The sequence below is a fragment of the Salvelinus sp. IW2-2015 genome, linkage group LG32 (genome assembly GCF_002910315.2).
Source record: "Salvelinus sp. IW2-2015 linkage group LG32, ASM291031v2, whole genome shotgun sequence".
NCBI lineage: Eukaryota > Metazoa > Chordata > Actinopteri > Salmoniformes > Salmonidae > Salvelinus > Salvelinus sp. IW2-2015.
Genome location: NC_036871.1, coordinates 36,798,503 through 36,820,157, shown reverse-complemented (window position 1 = coordinate 36,820,157; position 21,655 = coordinate 36,798,503). Strand labels below are relative to the sequence as shown.

The 21,655-nt window shown below is 41.5% G+C and overlaps 1 protein-coding gene across 1 annotated transcript in view; it reads left to right on the top strand.

Moving 5' to 3' along the window:
• Nucleotides 1-21,655, top strand: part of LOC111956914 (calmodulin-regulated spectrin-associated protein 2) — a 121,490-nt gene that overhangs the window by 60,789 nt on the left and 39,046 nt on the right. Inside the window, 1 exon segment of the mRNA XM_070436527.1 lies at nt 6,349-6,495. Coding sequence (XP_070292628.1) covers nt 6,349-6,495 — 147 coding nt within the window.

The following is a 21,655-nucleotide window of genomic DNA, read 5'->3' as shown; positions in this document are numbered from 1 at the left end:
AAATGGTCCACAGCCCAAGGGCCACGCCCCAACAGAGCCCACCACCTAAGCCTTCCTAGGCCTGATGGTTCCCTCCTCTCTGTAGACCTGAGCCTTCCTAGCCTGATGGTCTCCCTCTCTGTAGACCTGAGCCTTCCTAGGCCTGATTGGTTCTCCTCTCTGTAGACCTGAGCCTTCCTAGGCCTGATGTTCCCTCCTCTCTGTAGACCTGAGCCTTCCAGGCCTGAGGCTTCCCTCCTCTCTGTAAACCTGAGCCTTCCTAGGCCTGATGGTTCTCTCCTCTCCTGTGACCTGACCTTCCTAGGCCTGATGGTTCTCTCCTCTCTGTAGACCTGAGTCCAGAGGCCGATGGTTCCCTAGCCTCTGAATGATGTTCATCCGCTCCTCTGTAGAACCTAGATGTTCCTCCTCCTTAGGCGTGAGCTCACCTGTGTCTCTCCTCTCTGTGACACGCCTGAGCCTTCCTATGGCCTTGATGCAGTTTCTACTACCGCTCTAGAATCTGAGCCTCATAGACCTGGCATGGTTCTTCCTCTCGACCTTGTGTAGCCTGCCTCTCGCTAGGCCTGATGGTTCTCTTCCTCTCTGTAGAACCTGAGCCTTCCTATATGTTCCTGTTGACCTGATGCTCGCTCGCAATGCATGTCCTTCCTCTCTGTAGACTGAGCCATCTACCTGAGGGTCTCTCTCTCCTGTAGGACTACTGCCAGCCTTCACATAGTTAACCAGGCTACGTGTAGAACCAGTGTTTATACCTGTATGGGAATACTGTAGTACAGTGTATTCTATACCTGCTAGGATACTGTAGAACAGCTAAGATTATATACCTGTCAGAATACTGTTAGAACAGTAGATTTATACCTGTAGGATACTGTAACAGTAGAAATTTATACCTGTAGGATACTGTAGTTACAGTAGATTTATACCTGTAGGATACTGTATAGTACAGTAAGATTTATACCTGTAGGATACTGTAGAACAGTAGATTTATACCTGAGGATTACTGTAGTACAGTAGATTTATACCTGTAGGATACTGTAGTACAGTAGATTTATACCTGTAGGATACTGTAGTACAGTAGATTTATACCTGTAGGATACTGTATACAGTAGATTTAATAAACACTGTAGAGATACTAGTAGAACAGTAGATTATACCTGTAGGATACTGTAGTACAGTAGATGTTATGTACCGAATTAAGGTAGATACTGGTAGTACAGTAATTTATACCTGTAGGATACTGTAGTACAGTAGATTTATACCTGTAGGATACTGTAGAACAGTAGATTTATAACCTGTAGGATACTGTAGTACAGTAGATTTATACCTGTAGGATACTGTAGTAACAGTAGATTTATACCTGTAGGATACTGTAGTACAGTAAGATTTATACCTGTAGGATACTGTAGTACAGTAGATTATACCTGTAGGATACTGTAGAACAGTAGATTTATACCTGTAGGATACTGTAGAACAGTAGATTACGTATATACCTGTAGGATACTGTAGTACAGTAGATTTATACCTGTAGGATACTGTAGTACAGTAGATTTATACCTGTAGGATACTGTAGTACAGTAGATTTATACCTGTAGGATACTGTAGATACAGTAGATTTATATACCTGTAGGATACTGTAGTACAGTAGATTTATACCTGTAGGATACTGTAGTGAACAGTAGATTAATAGATCTTATACTGTAGGATACTGTAGTACAGTAGATTATAACCTGTAGGATACTGTAGTACAGTAGAGATTTATTATACCTGTAGGATACTGTAGTACAGTAGATTTTATACCTGTAGGAACTTGTAGTACATTTGATTTACCTGTAGGATACTGTAGTACAGTAGATACAAGATTCTATACCTGTAGGATACTGTAGTCACAGTAGAAGTATTATACCTGTAGGATACTGTTAGTACAGTAAGATTATACTCTGTAGGATACCTGTAGTACAGCTAGAATTAATACTGTAGGTCAATACTGTAGTACAGTAGACTTTTGATATACCTGTAGGATAACTGCTCAGGATACAGTAGATAATAAATTATAACCTGTAGGATACCTGTAGCTACAGTTAGATTATATACCGATGTAGGCCTACGTAGTACAGTAGATTTATACCTAGTAGGATACTCCGAAGACCTACCAAGTAGAATGCGAAACACCGCCCTGCATATCAACCTGTAGGAACGGTGTAGTCCATCGCGATATAATTAAACCATGTAGGATTACTGTAGTACAGTAGATTATATACCTTGTGGGATTCGTGTAGAACGAGTTAATGATAAGTGAATAAAGATAAATAAGCCTGTGAGGATACTGGTAGTACAGTAGATAGAACAAGTAACATTAGATTTTATACCTGTAGGACTAACGTGTAGGTACAGAAGAGTCTCTAACAATATTACCTGTAGAGATCACTGTTAAGTACAGCGTAGATTAACAAATATACCTGTAGGCATAACTGCCTAGAACCCTAGGATGTATACCTGTAGGATGGATACGGTAGTACAGCATAGATTATCCAATAACGCTGTAGACGATACGGGTAGCGTACACAGTAGATTAGATAATACCCATGGTAGCGATACTGCTAGTACAGTAATAATTAAAATATAACTCCTAGTAGGATCAATGTAAAAGACAGATAGATTACTCTCCACCTGTGGATTTCTGCTAACATAGACAGTAGTTACATGTAGACTCATACAATACAAACATATTCAAGCTCTGGTACCACCGATACTGAGTAACCTGAAATTTATAAAACATAGAACATCAGGAATACGATGTTAGCTAACAGTAGATTCTAATTATACCTGACCTACCGCACGATGACTGCTCAGAACTACAGTAGATTATACCTGTTAGGACATACGTGTAATACAGCACTCTCGCATCTATACCTGTTAGGATACTGTAGTACAGTAGATTGTATACCTGTAGGATACTGGTGTACAGTAAGATTTATAACCTGGTAGGATACTGTAGACAGTAGATTTTATACCTGTAAATCAGGATATCATGTAGACAGTACAGTAGATTATCTATACCTGTAGGATACTGGTAGTTACAGTAGAATTTATACCTGTAGAGGATACCTGTAGTACAGTAGATTTATACCTGTAGGATACTGTAGTACAGTAGATTACAGTAGATTTATACCTGTAGGATACTGTAGTACAGTAGATTTATACCTGTAGAGATACTGTAGTACAGTAGATTTATACCTGTAGGATACTGTAGTACATGTTAGAAATGTATACCTGTTAGGATACTGTCGAGTACAGTAGAATTTATACCCGGTAGGATACTGTAGTACAGCTAGTAGATTTATACCTGTAGGATACGCTAGTAGTACCAGTAGATTTATACCTGAGTGGATACTGTAGTACAGTAGATTCACAGGTAGGATTATAGTACCTGTAGGAAGTACTCTGTAGTACAGTAGATTCGATTATACCTGTAGGCGATACTGTAAGTACGAGTAGATTAAGCGTAAGTGATACGACTGTAGTACAGTAGATTTATACCTGTAGGATACGTGTAGTACAGTAGATTAGGTATACCTGTAGGATACTGGTAGTACAGTTAGATTATACCTGCTAGGGATTACTGTAGTACAGTCGATTGATCTTCTGTCCTAATGGTTATGTAGATCAATTTCTATACATTATCAATCGACCAGTAATGACCTAATGGTGTGTAATACAGCAGCGTACAGTAAATATCATTCCTGTGTTCATTCTCAGTGATTGTTTCTCAGATTCCAGACCCTCCGTCTGGCCTAAGTGTGGTATCAGCACTGATCGTGCCCACCGACTGTTGTTGACAAACCATATCAACAAGCGACTACCAGTCTGTATGTCCGAATTAGCAGGACAAGTAGCCTATAAAAAACCGATTGGCATCGTTTAGCCAGTAAAATATGAGGCATACGTAAGAACACCTGAGTTCATAGATGGCATCGAGCCAGACCACACCTTAGTAAGATGGCATCGAAACCACCATTGAGCGCACCCTAGTAAAGATGGTTATTTAGACACAACCTAAGTAAAGATGGCGTCGTTAGCCTAGTCAGAACGATTGGATTATTGCTATGTAAAGCCCCTAAGTTAAAGACACAATTACAATCATTACATGACCAAAGAGCGCGAAAACAACACCAGTACACCACAACCAAACAGTACTGGGCGTTAAAGAATTTAGCCCCACCCTCAGTCAAGAATGGCCATCACGTTATGCCTCAGCTAAAGAGTGGCTCGCCATTAGTTCCGGGTCACCTTAGGTGAAAAGGAGGGCATAACGTCAGACCAAATACCTAGTAAAGATAAAGCCGATCGTAGACAGACAGACGGCTAAGACCAACAGATGGCAATCGCGAAATAGCACGCCTTAGCCTATCAGAGGACTGAGCATCGAGTGCCTAAGTAAAGATGGCATCGACTACAAGCGCCTTAGTAAAGGAGTAGGCATCGTAGCCCGCGTAGATTAAGAGGCATCCGTAGCCCTTAGTAAAGAAGTGGTCATCGCAGTCTAGACCTAGTCAAATGATGGTGTTATCGGATAGACATACAAAGATGGCTCATTGTAGCTAGTAAAGATGGTCCGCTCGAATAGCCTAAGTAACATCATATTGCGCGTAACGCTCAGACCATGCGTAGTAAAGATGGCTCGATCAGAGCACTAGTAAAGCGCCATGTGCGTCGTAAGAACATCCACCCCTCAGTAAATTGATGGCATGTCCGCTTTACGCCTAGTAAAATGCATGGCGTCAACAAACCCTCTATATCCGTCATGCCTAGCTACCATGCGGACCTCGCGTAGTTCCTTAGTTACAACGCTGGATCGCTTACGTCCTAGTAAAAGAGAGCATCGTCCGTCAGCTAGTGGTTTGTAGTGCTAACGGACTTGCCCCCTTACTGTAAAGAGTACGATATCGATAGACACACAACTGCGCTATACAACCAGCTAAAATGCGATCCTAGTATGACCATAAAAAACCTAGCTAAGATGGCGTCGTGAGACGCCTAAGTCTCAAACCGAGAGGCGTCGTTAAGCCTAGAGGTAAAGAGGGCATCGATTAGGCGCCTAGTTTAAAAGATGGCATCCCGTAGCCCTATAAAACAATGGTATGTGAGCCTAGTGAAAATAAGAAGGGCAGTCGACACCATAGCCGTCAGTGGCAAATCTGCATTTGGGTGTGCTAATCCATGTCAATGTCTCCACTTAGTCTTGCTCTTTCATTTTGCCGATAGCATTTCTAACAGATCACATTACTACACTGCGTTAGCTTGAATAAATCCCCAGAATAAACCTACCACTCCTTGTAGAGAGAGATAATATAGTGAGTTGTGTGTGTGTGAGCAAGACTGGTGTGTGTAGTGTGCTGATGGTGTCGTCGTGAGATGTAGTGATGTGAGGCTGTCGTAGAATAGTGGTGTGATCGTGTGTGTGGAATGTGTGCTCGCTGTGTGGTGTTGTGTGTGGTAGTAAGAATTAGCGAGAAGAACAATCTAGTCGTGAGGAGAAAGAAAGTTGTGCTCGGTGACAGTCCTTGGCATCTGGCCAGTGACAAAGAGTGCTTGTGTACCCAACAGGTGATACGCCCTATAGTGACTACATATTCGCAGCACGAGACGTCACAGGGCCCCTAAGGTCCGACCGCCGTGCGAAATGAGCAGTGAACATCGAGGGCGGGCCCGATGTGTACTGTTCGTGTCCAGAAAACACATCATAGAGGGTCACAGCGCGGCCATCAGAGGTCGGAGAGAGGGACGCCCGCTGTGTAGCAGGAGCCTTTATATACATCCATACGTCCCTCTCCTTACTCTGATTCCATACATTGAACTGTCACTGACCGTCATCTCTCCGTGTTGTTTTGCCATGGCTGCAGGCGCGCTACAGGAGGAGTATGCCCAGCAGAGGTCAGCTCCGTCACTCCCCCTGGTGGACAATCTGCTGAAGGACAACACAGACGGCTGTGCCCTGGCCGCACTCCTCCACTTCTACTGCACAACGTCCATCAGACTGGAAGGTACCGTACAGGAGGATTATTCCATCCACTTCATACCTGTAGCCTTCTCTAGTTGGTTCTGCTTTATACTAATAGGTGACAGTAACGTAACCTATTCACTCAGAATGGAGTGAATAGCTAGGAATAAGTGAGAGAAAGAAAGTGTGTGCTCGTGACAGTGCATCTGTGCCGTGACAAAGAGTGCTTGTGTACATGTGTGTGAGGAGCCTTTATATACATCCATACGTCCCTCTCCTTACTCTGATTCCATACATTAACTGTCACTGACCGTCATCTCTCCGTGTTGTTGTTGCCATGGCTGCAGGCGCGCTACAGGAGGGAGTATGCCCAGCAGAGGTCAGCTCCATCACTCCCCCTGGTGGACAATCTGCTGAAGGACAACACAGACGGCTGTGCCCTGGCCGCACTCCTCCACTTCTACTGCACAACGTCCATCAGACTGGAAGGTACCGTACAGGAGGATTATTCCATCACTTCATACCTGTAGCCTTCTCTAGTTGGTCTGCTTTATACTAATAGGTTACAGTAACGTAACCTATTCACTCAGAATGGAAAGCACAGTAGGCTGTCATTACACAAGTGTTTGACCAGATGAGCATGGGTGAAGTTAGGCCAGAATCACATACATTTGTTATATTACAAAATATGGGCATTCAATCACAGCAAACAATATATTTGCTGGACAATATGATAGCTATAAGGTGACAGTATGCATCCAACAGCTGTTGAAGTATTAGAGAGGGACTGTTTGGGAACAGAATTACCRCAGGGCTCAAGAAAAGGATTACTTGTAAATGAAAAAGATATCAGTAGCATCAATAGCTATATTGTTTCAACCATTAGACTCACAGACAACTGAAGAGGGAATTTCCCCACGGTATGACCTCAGGATCTATTCTGGGTCAATTTCCCCTGACCCTGCCATTACACACCCACATGTGTTTTTCTGGTTTGAAAATCCCAGAATTGATTTAAAATAGAAAAGTTATTTACAGCCAACTATTGTGTCCATTATTAAGTATTCAGATAACAGCTGTAAAGGGATTCCAAATGGACTCATTGCATTTATTATTTTAAATAATTGATGGTGTCAAAGTACCATCAACAGCAATATTGTTTTTTTTTCAATAGACATGCAGACAACAGTGACAGTGACCCCTGACCTTGAAATGAGCTCAGCTGACAGGAACCTTCCTTATCCCCAGCTCTGACGGAACAATTCCTTCAACCTCATAGCTTTGGGTTTTGCCAAGGGTGGATTAACTTCACTAGGAGCCAAAAGAGAGATGGAAATTATAACAACTCATCTCTCACCATAACATCCGCCAGTAGATACTTCATGGATTGATATCTGAATGAGATGAGAACAATGTGCCAATCGGTACAAGTAAGAATTAGCTCCCTAGTAAGATAATTGCGAGTTCACTGCTAGTAACACATGAGTGAGATACTTAGCAATAAGATTCATAGAGACCTCAATTTGAAGTGTTTCAGTTTTTTTTATACAATAATTAATAAGGATTTGTCTATATTTGGGATGAAACAAATTTATTATTCTTTGAAGTGATAATATTATCTATAGATCAACTTGACGCAGGATTAAGCGAAAGAGAGAAGAGAATGGGTGACAAGGAGGGAAGGAGGTCCGCGGTACTTCATAGAGAACAATGGCAGAGACGCTTGGGGAACACCTTTGGGTAGTGATCGCGCAGAAGAGAAGAGAGAAGAGAAGAGTGGCGAGTAGAAATCTGGGCGTGTGGGTAGAGGGTTATGGTTCAAGGTATATTTAACACCCGTCTGGTTTACCTTATACAATAGGCCAAGAGTCAGGCTACAAAAGGAACGAGAAAGATCCGTATGTCTTATTTACAATCCGACGGCCATCTAAAAGGGCAACCCTCCCCCCCACCCCGGGCTGTCACGCATGCTCTGGGGTATTAACTTGCTCGACGTGCGTTGGGCTAGGAGAGAAAAGTGTGAAGACAAGAGTACTCGTTACCATTTTCAGTTGAAATACATTGTTGGGACAACTGGACTAGGGTATTCTGTCACAGTCCTTGGCTGCCACTCTTATTTCAAGCGTCTAGAGCTAGGCCAAAGCTAAGAGAAGCATAACTATGTCATTACACCCTATTATAAATTCACAAAAGAGGGACAGATGGCGTGGAGAGAGAAGGTAGACAAGAAGTGTAGAGATAAGCGCAGAGCGAGTGAAGAGGGAGTGTGAAAATGAGCTATTCGTGAGGAGAGGAGGAGAAGCTGTATAGGTTAGATGGGAATGTAACTACTCCATGTTGGTTCTTTGTAGAGACCTCGTAATTATATCCGTCAATAAGCTTGGGAGGGTTCGAGAAGAGTTGCCCAGCTGGCACTCTTGGGAAGTTCCCGACGGGATGAACAAACACAAACTAAATTTATGCCAACTCCCACACTATCTGCTGCCTACTCCAGTGGTAGAAATGGTTATCCATGTGGCCAACATTTTACTTAGCTATCGTGTTGAGTGTATTGGCGTTGTGCACAAAGAGAGCTCATGTGATGTCTAGCCAAGTGAGAAACATACGCTGTCGGTTGTGAGAATATTGTCCGTAAGCTGATGATGGAGACACAGTGATAATCTGGACAAAGCGATTTACTCTTGAGTTAGGAGAGATAATAGTAATATACACCATTTACCAATAAGCACACATCAACTATCGTGTACACCTTACATGCCACGAGTAAGATATATATTATTCTGATGACTTCTGTGTGCTTTACTATCAGTATGTTCCTTCTACGAAACGGTTACTTGTTTTTACGGTATAAGCCTCCTTTGGGTAAGTTTAAGAGTGAGAAAACTGTGGAGCCTAGATTTACGTACTTGCCCTGGTGGTCACACAGCGCGTCTTTGGGACCCGCTGGGTTGCCTCTAGTCAACACTGTTATATTTTGCCCTCTCTCTAACCCCATGCATACCATACTAATCTGGAACTAGTAACATCTACTTTGGTAGAGGAGGAGATAGAATATTCAGATTTGTATGTGAAAGTCTGCTGATATTAGTCTAGTCACAAACCGGACGCCTCGCCCAGAATCTTGCAGCTGTATGGGAGGTTTGGAATACGGAGAGAGCGAACTCTGTTCTACGACAAAACGCACGCACATAACGCACCGGAGTGCCTTCATTTACACTTGATATACGATAGCTTTTAATGAGCAACTCGGACTCTAGCAGGACCATCACTTGCTCAAAGAAAGCCAGCATCACCCAGGTCACGTATACTGCACACAATTCTCATTCACTGTTGCAATCTTGGTGTTATTTCGAAGAACACTGTATGTATTATGGGTTAGTATCAGGAGCAATCCTTCTGCGTACGAAAGAGCACTATGTCAGTCTTATCCTTCGCGCGGATCTGCTCTGCGGGTCTTCATAACTGAGTTTGAATATGATTGGAGAATCTGGGAAATCAGGGTAGGTATTATTACTTCTCTGGCTAATATGAAAGCCAGCGGAGTTCTCCCTCGTCGAGCCATTTCCTGCCTTACTCCACTGTCTGATCGTTTGTAGAATAGGAACCCACATAGAGAACTAGCTAGACCCTATAGAAGAGGCCACATGACAACGAAGGCCGTGAGTCGCAGCCCATTCTTCACTCTGGGTATGGGATGAATGGTCGATGGTGCGAACGTGGGAGTTAAGCCAGGAGGAGAGAAGTCTTACATAAAGAGACGAGGCAGACGATACATCACAGGCGACGTGGGAGTCGAGCTCTAGCCTTCAGCACTAGATTGTAAGTAGTAGAATGATACGGTGAGCCTTGGGAATGCATACGTACGGACGGAAGTCTCTTGGCGAGAAAGGCTCTCCACAGTCGAGGACGCCCATCAAGGCAGCAGCGTAGTCTCGCATGCATACGACTGATTATCGAAATCGCAAGTGAGGTCTATCCGACGAAAACCCCTGGCATCGCGTGTTTACTCGCAGTACTATTTAATGTAGCTGCCAAGTATGAGCAAGCTTGTCGTATGGGATCACCTGTCTCGTATCTCCTAACTAGGGAAAGCCCTCTAAAATTCGTAACTTTGTCCCTCGGTGGATTGGAAAAATATTTGGGATTGCCATGGCAAGACTGGGTGCCTACGACTTATCACGGGCACGAGGAGAGCTCCTACACAAGACATGCCCTCTTATGTCTATTCCTTTGGTTTCCACGCACGAAAGAGTTTTGCATCTGCTACCTCGCTGTCCAGATAGAGAAAGGGAGGAGCTGGCGGATGCTAGCACGCGCTGGGTACCGGTGTTAAACGCATGATTCGGGTCAGTTTCTGTATAGAGGCAATCTCTCGTACGTCGAACTCGGAACTCTAGCCTTCACTTTCTCAGAACAAGAAATGATGGACCTGCAACCATACGGAATGATTTACAGGAAAGTTAACTTAGTTACACAAGAGCTCTTTTATGCTTGTTCTGTGGCCTTTTCTCAAGAGAAAGCACTGCTCTGGATTGACTCAAACCCGAGGAAAGGATGAATCCTTTGGGGCTACGACAGCTACATTAGGCTGGTCAAGTATATGTCCTACAGGAGGAGGAAGCTGCCCAGATGTATAATTGTTAGGATCTCAGTTTAAAGTCTATGACAAGAGGTACACCGAGTTTTAGGTCAGCTGTGCTAACATAATTGCAGGAGGAACAGGACAGCGGTTTTATCTCCCATTACAGGAGATTCTAGCTAGGACAAGAGACGGTGGCAACCTAATTGAGGAGAAAACAGCGAGCGGTTAGTTGATGTGAGCTAACGACAGATTCATTAATCTGGAGAATCCGGGGTACGTGCTCATTGGGCCAACGCAGACCACTCTAGATTCGCATTCAGACCTATGGAATAGTTCCTCACAATAGATAAAAAAAATACTCACGATGGTTCCGTATCTTTTCGCTCTACTAACAGGAGACGCAAGTACACGGTGTCCACAATGAGGACAACCGTCTGAATCAGAGAGCCTACGCTGTCTTCCTACACTAGTTGAAGATTGCGACATGCATAATTTGGACAGAATAGTTAATTTTTGAATCGCACATCAGACTAATGCTCCATAGTTGTCTTCGCCTTTTCTTATCGACAATAACAAGGAAACTATTATCAGTATATAGTGACAACCCCATGACTAAAGAGGAGAAAATTAGCAAGTTATGGGCCTTTCCAAGTCTTCCAAGACGCCATTATTGCAATGCATGGCGTGGCAATAGCGTCTAATGATATATGGAGATTCATGTTATGATAAGGAAGGAACACAAACCGCTTATCATAACTAGAGATGCTAACACATCCGCGCGCGAGACCTATGGCAAGCTCCTCAGCTCGTCTTCCACACTCAAATAACCAGCGAGTTTATCTGGAAGTGCGAGAATAACATAATCTTGAACGTAGGAGAGATCTCACAATAACTGTCGCCTGGTCTGACAGTTCTGTCACCAATCTCGCTCAGCTGAGGTCTAAGGCAGTTCAGCCTCTAGAGCAGGGCACCACACTCAGGATTCTGGCCAGAACTAACACGAATGTCTAAATACCCACTGCAGCAAAGCTCTACATTTCTGGGTCTATACCCTGGAGACATGCTCTATGCCCACCTCTTCATCAGGTAGGCTCTGTGTTTCACGTCTGCTCACCAATCCTAAGTGGTCTTATTGTAATTCGCAAAATGCGCGGAGCAGCAGCGGACACGTGAGGGAGCGCGTGCGTTAGTGGATGCTATGGATGCACGGCCGCTGGTCTGGTGGGCGCGCAGCATCCGCAAGAGACGAGGTGTCTAAGCGGCGTGGACACAGGAATATTAAGCGTGTCCTCCAGTGCGGGGTACCAGGAAAGGAACGCGCCAAGTCGAGCGAATCGAAGAGGTACAGCACCACGGAGGTGCGGGCATGAGGCGTACAAATTCGAGACATTGTACGGGGATTTGATAAAGGTTAAGTTTCAGGGGAGAAGCTTGGAAAGAGTTGCCGATATGGATAGTGTACTATGACAATTGGAAGTAAAGTAAGAGAGTGAACCCCAATCATCCAGTAACTATACTCATAAATAAAAGGTTATCACTTTGCTTTTGGAGGAATAGTTTAGTTGTTAGGTATATGACGTTTATTTGTTGTTTTGTCGCACAAGGAGTAAGAACAGAAGGAGTGACTCACACAGGAGGGAAGAATGAGCTTCAGGCAGGAGGTGTGGTGTGTCAAGAGGGAGAGATCTTCTCAATAAATTCAATGCCATTATACTGGGAATGAAGAAGAATGTTGCATCTCTCTCAATCTAGGATGGGATAGCAAGTTCAGGCCTTAGTGTAATGAGTGTGAGGTGAAACTCGCAAGAAAGCACAATGTAATATCGCGATATAAGCCCGTCATGAGATTAAACGTATTTGTTAATCGAGCACATCAAAGAAAAGTGTGGCCTATAGGAGACCTGAAACCTACTAGAGACTACCGGTTATCGTCGAGCTATTATAAGTAGCACTTACAGAGTTGAGCAGAAGTCCACAGTATGAGCTTCAAGAAAATACCAATTGGAGGTTTCAGGTTTTCTTTGAGGCGTTCAAAAGTTAATAATGTGACATGAGCACATATTGAATGATTGCATGACCAGAGTATTTGTATACCCTGGATGCTCTCACGCATAGAGCCACTGTTCCTATTGCGAGGTGGTAGAGTCCTGAATTTGAGTCAGCACCGAAATATTAAGCCATTTAATAGATATCAGCTTAAGTAGAAGTGAGGCACATTCTTACTAGTGACAGTAAAGTCTTAAAGAAATGGCTAAGTTTTCGTTCGTTTATGGGAGTATTGAATGCTTCTTAACCATAGATAAGCACATTGCAAGAAAATCACGAGATTAAAGGGATGATTCTTTGGAGTTCCCAGGATTGTAGATAAAATGGTTTGAGGGATCGAGTGATGGTACGCATTAGTAATGATACATCGAGTAGAGTTTGTAATAGCCCTCCAACGATACCACCACTATGAAAAGTTCCTAGTGAAGTCAAAAATCAAGGCCCACATACACTAATGAGACGCCAGGTTCCACATCTAGCAAGCTCTATTGCATCAACCATGCAGAGACCAACTCCACAATAGCCCAAACTTGAGGGACAATGCTACACTTTCCTCAACCTGAACCTCAAGGTTTTTTAACACAGATTATCGTTAGATTAAGAGCGTCTAGCGAGGGTGAATATGCTCGAACTCACCACTCACAGTATCAAGTTCCCGATCCAACAGAGCTCAATCATCCTGGAATCCATGTAATTATAACCCTTGCTAAACAACAGTGAGTTTCACCCGTTGCTACATCACGACTAGACACAAGTAGCAATGATCCTCATTCTCGAGTTAAGAAATCCGAGCGGGAGCGAGGGATTCTTACGAGTTAGTCATAGAGGGAGTTGCTAGGAAGAGGATGTTTACATTATACTTGCAGAACAAAGCCCTAGTCACCAGTTATAAAGATGTACATACCTCCCCAGCCCACCGAGCACAAAACTATAAGGTGCTTTCCCCAAAGCTATATGGTTACCTAATAGTGATACAGCAAAAAGCACCACCCAACCATCGAGGTAAGAGTTACTCGTAAACATAAGGATCCACTCACCCTCACAAGGAGGAGAGACATTATCTCGCTTGGGGATTAGTTTTAAGAAATAAAATTACCTCTATTAAATTGAGTGTTTATGGTAGCATCGACACATAGCAGTAATAACGATAATAGAGAGTATGATGAGTTCTAGACAATGAAGCTTACTAAACACCAGGAGTTTATAAGAGAAGTTAAATGCTCAGGGAGAACATAACACTCAGAGTTTAGGAGGTCGCTACACTGATATGAGAGGACACAGGCCTTTCTAGTACAACAGTCCTCGCTAAGCGGCATTTTATTCACAGACATAAGCAAGTTTCAGAGTGTTCATAATAAGCATAGCTTCAACAAGAAAGGAGTGGCTCTACTAGCTAGTTTCTCTAGGGAAATTTTGATTACCCACTAAGTAGGCTTTTTCTGTAAGGTACAATGGCAATTCTACAGTGCCAGTGGACCAACAAGTATGGAGAGATAGACTGTAAACAAAATATTAATTATGAGTCACTACATATAAAGTTCTGACTGGTCCTAGAGTCATTTTGTAAGTGATGGCAAGTAATTGGCACAATATTACATCTCATAGAGTTAGTAAAAGATACACAGAGTTAGTAATGATCCAAAGAGTTATAATGAAACCATATGCTACATAGAGGTAGAAATAAATTATTGTACAAAAAAGTTAGTAATGATACCTAGAGTTAGAGTAGAGACATAGAGTTGTTATAAAAGAATGTCTAATGAGAAGAAAAGTGATCAGAAGTTATAGATGAAAGGTACAGATCTTACGAGTTGCCATGGCAAAATAGTGGAGTATCAACCTCTGATTACAGCTCACCTTGAGGCTTAACTCAAAAAGGACAACTACATAGTGATCTATGATAGTCGATAACAGTGACTTATGCTAGTTCAGTGTTAAACATGAATGAGCGATGTGATAATAGGTTAATGACTGAAGTGATACAACAGTCAGGAGGAATGACTCCTGTGCGGATGTATCCGATTGAGGAACATAGAGTAGGTATGTAATCAATATACAACACTGGAAATTAGATCTCAAACATAGAAGGGTTGAGTGGGTGCTGAATCATTGTTTTATTATGCACTCTAGCATCTAGGAGTCCATAATGAATACTCGTGAGCATAGAGACACTACACGGTGCCAGGTCCATCTAGGTTAGGGCTTGACACAAACAAAGGGACGTACATCTAAGGCGAAGTGGAATAACTTGCTGATGCCAATAGAAGTTAGATAAGTAGATATCACTAACTCATAAAGATATGCCAATATTAGATTCAAGACTATAAGAGTCATAGAAAACTAATGCAATGAGGACAGACGGTTCAATGGTTTGATGAAGGAAGCATGTGAGCGCATCAACATGAAAAAGCATCTACAGCAAGGCCGCTTCAGGACCGAAGTTACATAGAGGGTATCACTACTATAAAGATGTGATATCGTATGATCGTATTGAGGACGGATATGGGAGCTACCCACGATAAATTACGAATGCTTGCATCACATAAGAAGTCTGCATGAATAGCATGAGTCGTGGAAGTATGCGAAGTCTTGCACAGCAGAACAGGTTAATCAGAAAGTTGAGCAACATGAGGACATTATTGTAGGAAGTGATGGGCATCATGCAGTGATACGATGGTAGAGTATAATAAGAGAGCAATACATATGTTGGGTAAATAGAAAGCACACATTCTAGAAGCTCTAGGTAAAAACCATGAGATGCATACGACGGAGGATATAGTTCATATGCAGAAAGGATATCGGGAAGGATTGAGGGTACGGCTGAAAAGAGCTATGGGTGATAATAGAGTTAGTCAATGATATCACTTATTACTCGTTTGCACAATCGCAACTACTATCACGGAGGAATTGAATTGGAGGCAATCACGGTATAGAAAAGAAAATGCTTGGTATATCGCACAGCGAAAGAACGATCAGAGAGAAGGTGAGAGCCTTAGTAATGGATAAAGCACATACAGAGTTATGAGCATTAACGCACTGTAGAAACAATTACATTTAGTCGGGTGGAAGGGGGATTTGCACATCTATATTAGACGATAGTAAATGCAAAACGAGAAAATATGATTGACTCAGAGTCTATCAAATATTTAATGCTCTTAGAGAATAAACCAAGTCAATAGAAATGTATTAAGAATTGGTAAAACTCAACACATTCTCCGGAGTACACAACTCCTTGAGTTTCTCCTCGAGAGGCTCCAATTGACCAGGGACTCAGATCTTGAGTGACGGTATAAACAATGGCCTTTCGCAGCCTGATGTGAATAATGGGCAACTACCATTTAGAGTCCATATGATAATTGATCAAATAAGAGTCTAGAGTTAATAAAATGGGCATAAGTCAAAAATAACTTAAGTATGGAGTTCGGGAGGTAATGATAACCACTATAAGACAATGTTAGATGGGGAATGTTATATAAATTGTGGATTCCATGGGCTAGGAACACACTCCACTACAAGGATCTGTGTAAAATCCCATTTGGAGAACTTGTAGTCGAAATATCACTCGCATCGATATGGAAGCTGAGTTACGATCAAATACGTCATAAAAGACTCAATCGCAACAAATCTCACTGGAGATAAATACTACGCAAAGTCATAAGATTTAGTAGCATAGAAATGCGGAGCTACGCAGTCTCCAAGATACTCAGGGTGGGACTACCACATAAAGGAATTAGTTAGAGAGACAGCTATGCACTATAGGGTGTGGTGTCGGTGCAGAGGTTCTTGAAGAATAACGGAGTATGCAATATCAACTATTGTAATGATCAGGCAACGAGATTTTAGGAGGAGACTCGATATTCGGAGTCATAACTTCATGTAGTTTGTGCAAGTAAATGCTTTGGAGACAACACTAGTAGAGTTGAATTGTAAATTGGGCATGTAATATACTAACTCAGTATTCAATAGATCGTTTAATATAATGATAGCAAAATATTATCATAATAAGAGTTACGACTTGAGAGATAGCGACGAGTAAGAGTTTTATGTGTGGTATGGTAAAAATATATATATTGATTGATCAGATTTAGCTCAATTGGTTATTCAATTTGTGGCCGTACCAGCTAACTCAGTAACCAGTAGTTCCCCTAAATCCCACAACTTATCTTTCTGGCATGCTGAACTATTACACTCAATCAGCCTAGCTCAGACAAGCTACACCTTTACGAGCAAGTACATGCATGTGAATGTGCGTATAAGTCAAGAGATACACAAAATACAAGACCGCTCAGACAGCCTAGATGCAGATCCAAGTAGTCAAAGTACAAATATCGAACTCTAACTACAGCCAAGCTCATGAGAGGTTTACGAATAATCCAGAGTTCTGGTTACATCTATTTCATAAAAAAACGACTCTCAAGCGCCAGTCCTCGATAAACATCTACCACGGCTTTCACTTCTCATGTTCAGTGAGTGAACCCAAGTCCACTCACAAGGAGGCACTTCTGGAGTCCTTGGTCCACCTGCTAAGGTAACTCAACCACTACACCAGAGGCTAAGCTCGATATCATTGAAGACTCCTTTCTGAGTTCATACCTGGAGCGTAGTCAACCAATGAGTTCGTATTTTGATGTGCTTTCGAGAACACCAGCGCACACACCAACACGCCACATACACATTCACGAAGTACAGATCTGATATCGCTATTACATGGGCAGTCACGACGCATCCCAGGATCATGAAAGTGGCCTAGTAGGTAAACCATGCTCAAGATAAGGTGACTACTTCACCTATCCCATGTATTCGCAAAGTGCCCTATTGTCATGAAAATAAACATAGCTAGCCTCCGAGTGATATCTCGACCAAACCAACATATTATGTCATCGAGATCTATGCACCACTAACCTGATCAAAAGGTATCTGCAGCCAGATTGAGTACATATAACGTACCTGCCCACACCACAAGGAGACATACCCTACATAAAGAGCCACCACACGCTATTACGAGGAGTAACTCACAACATGCTCGGTGTCTATGTTGATAGCATAGAGATGGTAGGTGTTGATTTGGGATAACATGCTACGGACTGACCTCTAAGGCTCACTGCAGATATGCACTCAATCACTAAAGACAGAATAACGATGGCTACAGAGGTATCGCATCACACGTGTTTATTATGAGGTGTTGCTACTCACCCTCAGCCCGAGGCAAACCTGACTCGCCATACGTGCACTATAACGCATACAGACGCTATGTCATAGAGTCATCCTAGGCCGGGTATCGCTTGCTTTCTCTGATGGCACTCTAGTCCTCAACACACAGAGTTCAAGAAGTCTGACTGGAACCACCTTCACCTCATAATCGAACGAGTCGTCTACTGTTTTATAGCGGTAAAGGGGAGTTCCTACAATCCACACACACTCACGACACGCCTAACAGAAAATCAACAAACACACCAGGCACTAGTAATCAGATAACGACTGAAGAACAAAATGATAAGCACAAGCCTCATCACGCATTATGCAACCAGTAATCCGAACGACTATTACGGACGTCAGGCATGATATACCATATATGATGTTCAATGAGCTATCTGATGTATTCAGAACTACAATATAAGTAACGCAAACCATCTAAGAGAGGAGTTCAAGTTTTAACCTCCTCAAGATACACAATCACTAAGGCGTCTAGCGTTAGATATCTCAAAGACTTAAACATGACAGTAAGTTGAGACGACGACGTCACCTGACTCAGACACTCACTCAGCATCGACTGGAATCAACATCAATGAGTAAGAAAGGTCTGAGAGGAGATCCATATCAACACTATAGTGCTAGGTCTGAGATCAACCTGCCTAAAGAATCACGAAAAAGACGCATCCGCGGTATATTCAGAGAGAGCATCACATCTCAACGAGAGAATTGATCAGGTTACCCTAGTTCTTCGGAAACGCAATAACAGAGCTTGAATAAGGAGAGTCTAGATTAATAGATTACACATAGGAGGTAAGCAACAGTATGTAATTATTTCTGAAGGAGACGTCACGTAGTTGGTATTGATACATAGAGTTAGTAATGATACATAGAGTTAAGTAATGATACATAGAGTTAGGTAAATGATACATAGAGTTTGTAATGAATACATAGTAGTTGGTAATGATACATAGAGGTTAGTAATGATACATAGAGTTAGTAATGATACATAGGTTATAATGATAGATAGAGTTGGTAATGATACATAAGTTGTAATTGATACATAGGTTAGTAATGATAATAGAGTTGGTAATATACATTAGTTGTAATGATACATAAGAGTTAATCATGGATATCATAGAGTTAGTAATGATAATAGAGTTGGTAATGATACATAAGTGGTAATGATACATAGAGTTAGTAATGATACATATAGTTGGTAATGATACACAGAGTTGTAATGATACATATAGTTAATAATGATACATAGAGTTAGTAAATGATACATAGAGTTAGTAATGATACATAGAGTTAGTAATGATACATATAGTTAGTAATTGATACAATATAGTTAGTAATGATACATAAGTTATAATGATACATAGAGTTAGTAATGATACATAGAGTTAGTAATGATACATAGAGTTAGTAATGATACATAAGTTGGTAATGATACATATAGTTAGTAATAATAGAGTTGGTAATGATACAATAAGTTGGTAATGATACATAGAGTAAGTAATGATACATAGAGTTAGTAATGATACATAGAGTTAGTAATGATACAGATAGAGTTAGTAATGATACATATAGTTGGTAAGATACATGGTTAGTCATGATACATAGAGTTAGTATGATTACAAGAGTAGTAATGATAGATAGAGTTAGTAATGATACATAATAGTGTAATGATACATAGAGTTTAGTAATGATAAGATAGAGTTAGTAATGAATACATAGTTTAATGATACAAGGAGTTATAGAATGTAATGAATACATATAGTTGGTAATGATACATAGAGTTAGTAATGATACATAGAGTAGTAACATGATACATATAGTTGTAATATAGATGAATTGAAATACACAGAGTTGGTAATGATACATAGAGTTGGTAATGCATACATAGTTTGGATAATAATACATAGGTTGGTAATGATACTAGAGTTGGTAATGATACATGGAGTTTAAAAGAATACATAAGTGGTAATGAATACATATAGTTGGTAATGATACATAGAGTTGGTAATGATACATAGAGTTGGTAATGATACATAGAGTTAGGTTAGTAATGATTGGTGTGTGTGTTTTGTAGGAGGGCCCATTTTGTCATATCTGACTGTTCCGCAAAGTCAAATAAGCATGCGTTGTGTGTGTGTGGTGTGTGTGTGTGTGTGTGTGTGTGTGTGTGTGTGTGTGTGTGTGTGTGTGGTGTGTGTGTGTGTGTGTGGTGTGTGTGTGTGTGGTGCTATTCCAAAACAGAACAGGACCCGTTAGCTAGCCAAGCTCTCCCCTTAACAGACAGACAGACAGAGGCTGCTTAGAGAGAAGTGGCTGCTATTTTTCTGTGCCCTGCCTCTCCCTGCCTCGTCCTGCCTCTGTTGTTCTGCCCTTTTCATCACAGGGTGAGAGAACTGTTATTATTTATGTTGCTACAAATAATACAGAATGAGTTCTATTACTGCTCATTCATACAGAATGTGCAATGTAAGCCATGGTTAATGTAAGTAACCATGTGATGTAACCATGGTAATGTAAATACAATGTACCATGTTAAGAAAATGGATGTAAACCCATGAGTATGTAAAGTCCATATGTGAACAAAGGTACCATGTGGATAGTAACCCAGTGTTACACTGTAATTAAAGTAACCATTGTGATGTAACCAATGTAAATTAAAGTAAACCATGGGATGTAAAACCCATGAATGTAAATAACCCATGTGGAATGACCATGTAATGTAGCCATGCATGTAAGTAACCTAGTGATTGTTAACCAATGGTCAATGTAAAGTAACCATGGTGATGAAACCATGTAAATGTAGCCATGCAATGTAACCCATGCAATGTAGCCATGTAATGTAAAGTAACCATGTGATGTAACCATGTAATGTAAAGTAACCATGTGATGTAACCATGTAATGTGCCATTGCAATGTAAAGTAACCATGTGATGTAACCATGTAATGTAAAGTAACCATGTGATGTAACCATGTAATGTAGCCATGCAATGTAAAGTAACATGTGATGTAACCATGTAATGTAAAGTAACCATGTGATGTAACCATGTAATGTAGCCATGCAATGTAAAGTAACCATGTGATGTAACCATGTAATGAAAGTAACCATGTGATGTAACCATGTAATGTAGCCAATGCAATGTAAAGTAACCATGTAATGTAGCCATGCAATGTAAAGTAACCATGTGATGTAACCATGTAATGTAGCCATGCAATGTAACCATGCAATGTAGCCATGCAATGTAGTCATGCAATGTAACATGCAATGTAGTCATGCAATGTAACCATGCAATGTAGCCATGTAATGTAACATGCAATGTAACCATGCAATGTAACCATGCAATGTAACCATGTAATGTAATGTAACCATGCAATGTAACCATGCCATGTAACCATGTAATGTAATGTAACCATGCATGTAAGCATGTAATGTAACCATGCAATGTAACCATGCAATGTAATGTAACCATGCATGTAACCATGTAATGTGGTTATAGACTGCTAGAATGCGTAACATGTAGTATAGGAACATTAGTCAGAACCAATTGGGATTCTGGTCCTGCCCCTAACTGTTGGCACACTGTGTCCTTTCCTTAGACTGTGTGTGTGTGTGTGTGTGTGTGTGTGTGTGTGTGTGTGTTGTGTGTGGTGTGTGTGTGTGTGTGTGTGTGTGTACCAACCTCCTATTTAGTGAGACAAACACAACCAATAGGGGCACAGGGTTCCCCTTTGGCCTGTCGTGTAACACACACACACACACCACACACACACACACACACACACACACACACACACACACACACACACACACACACACG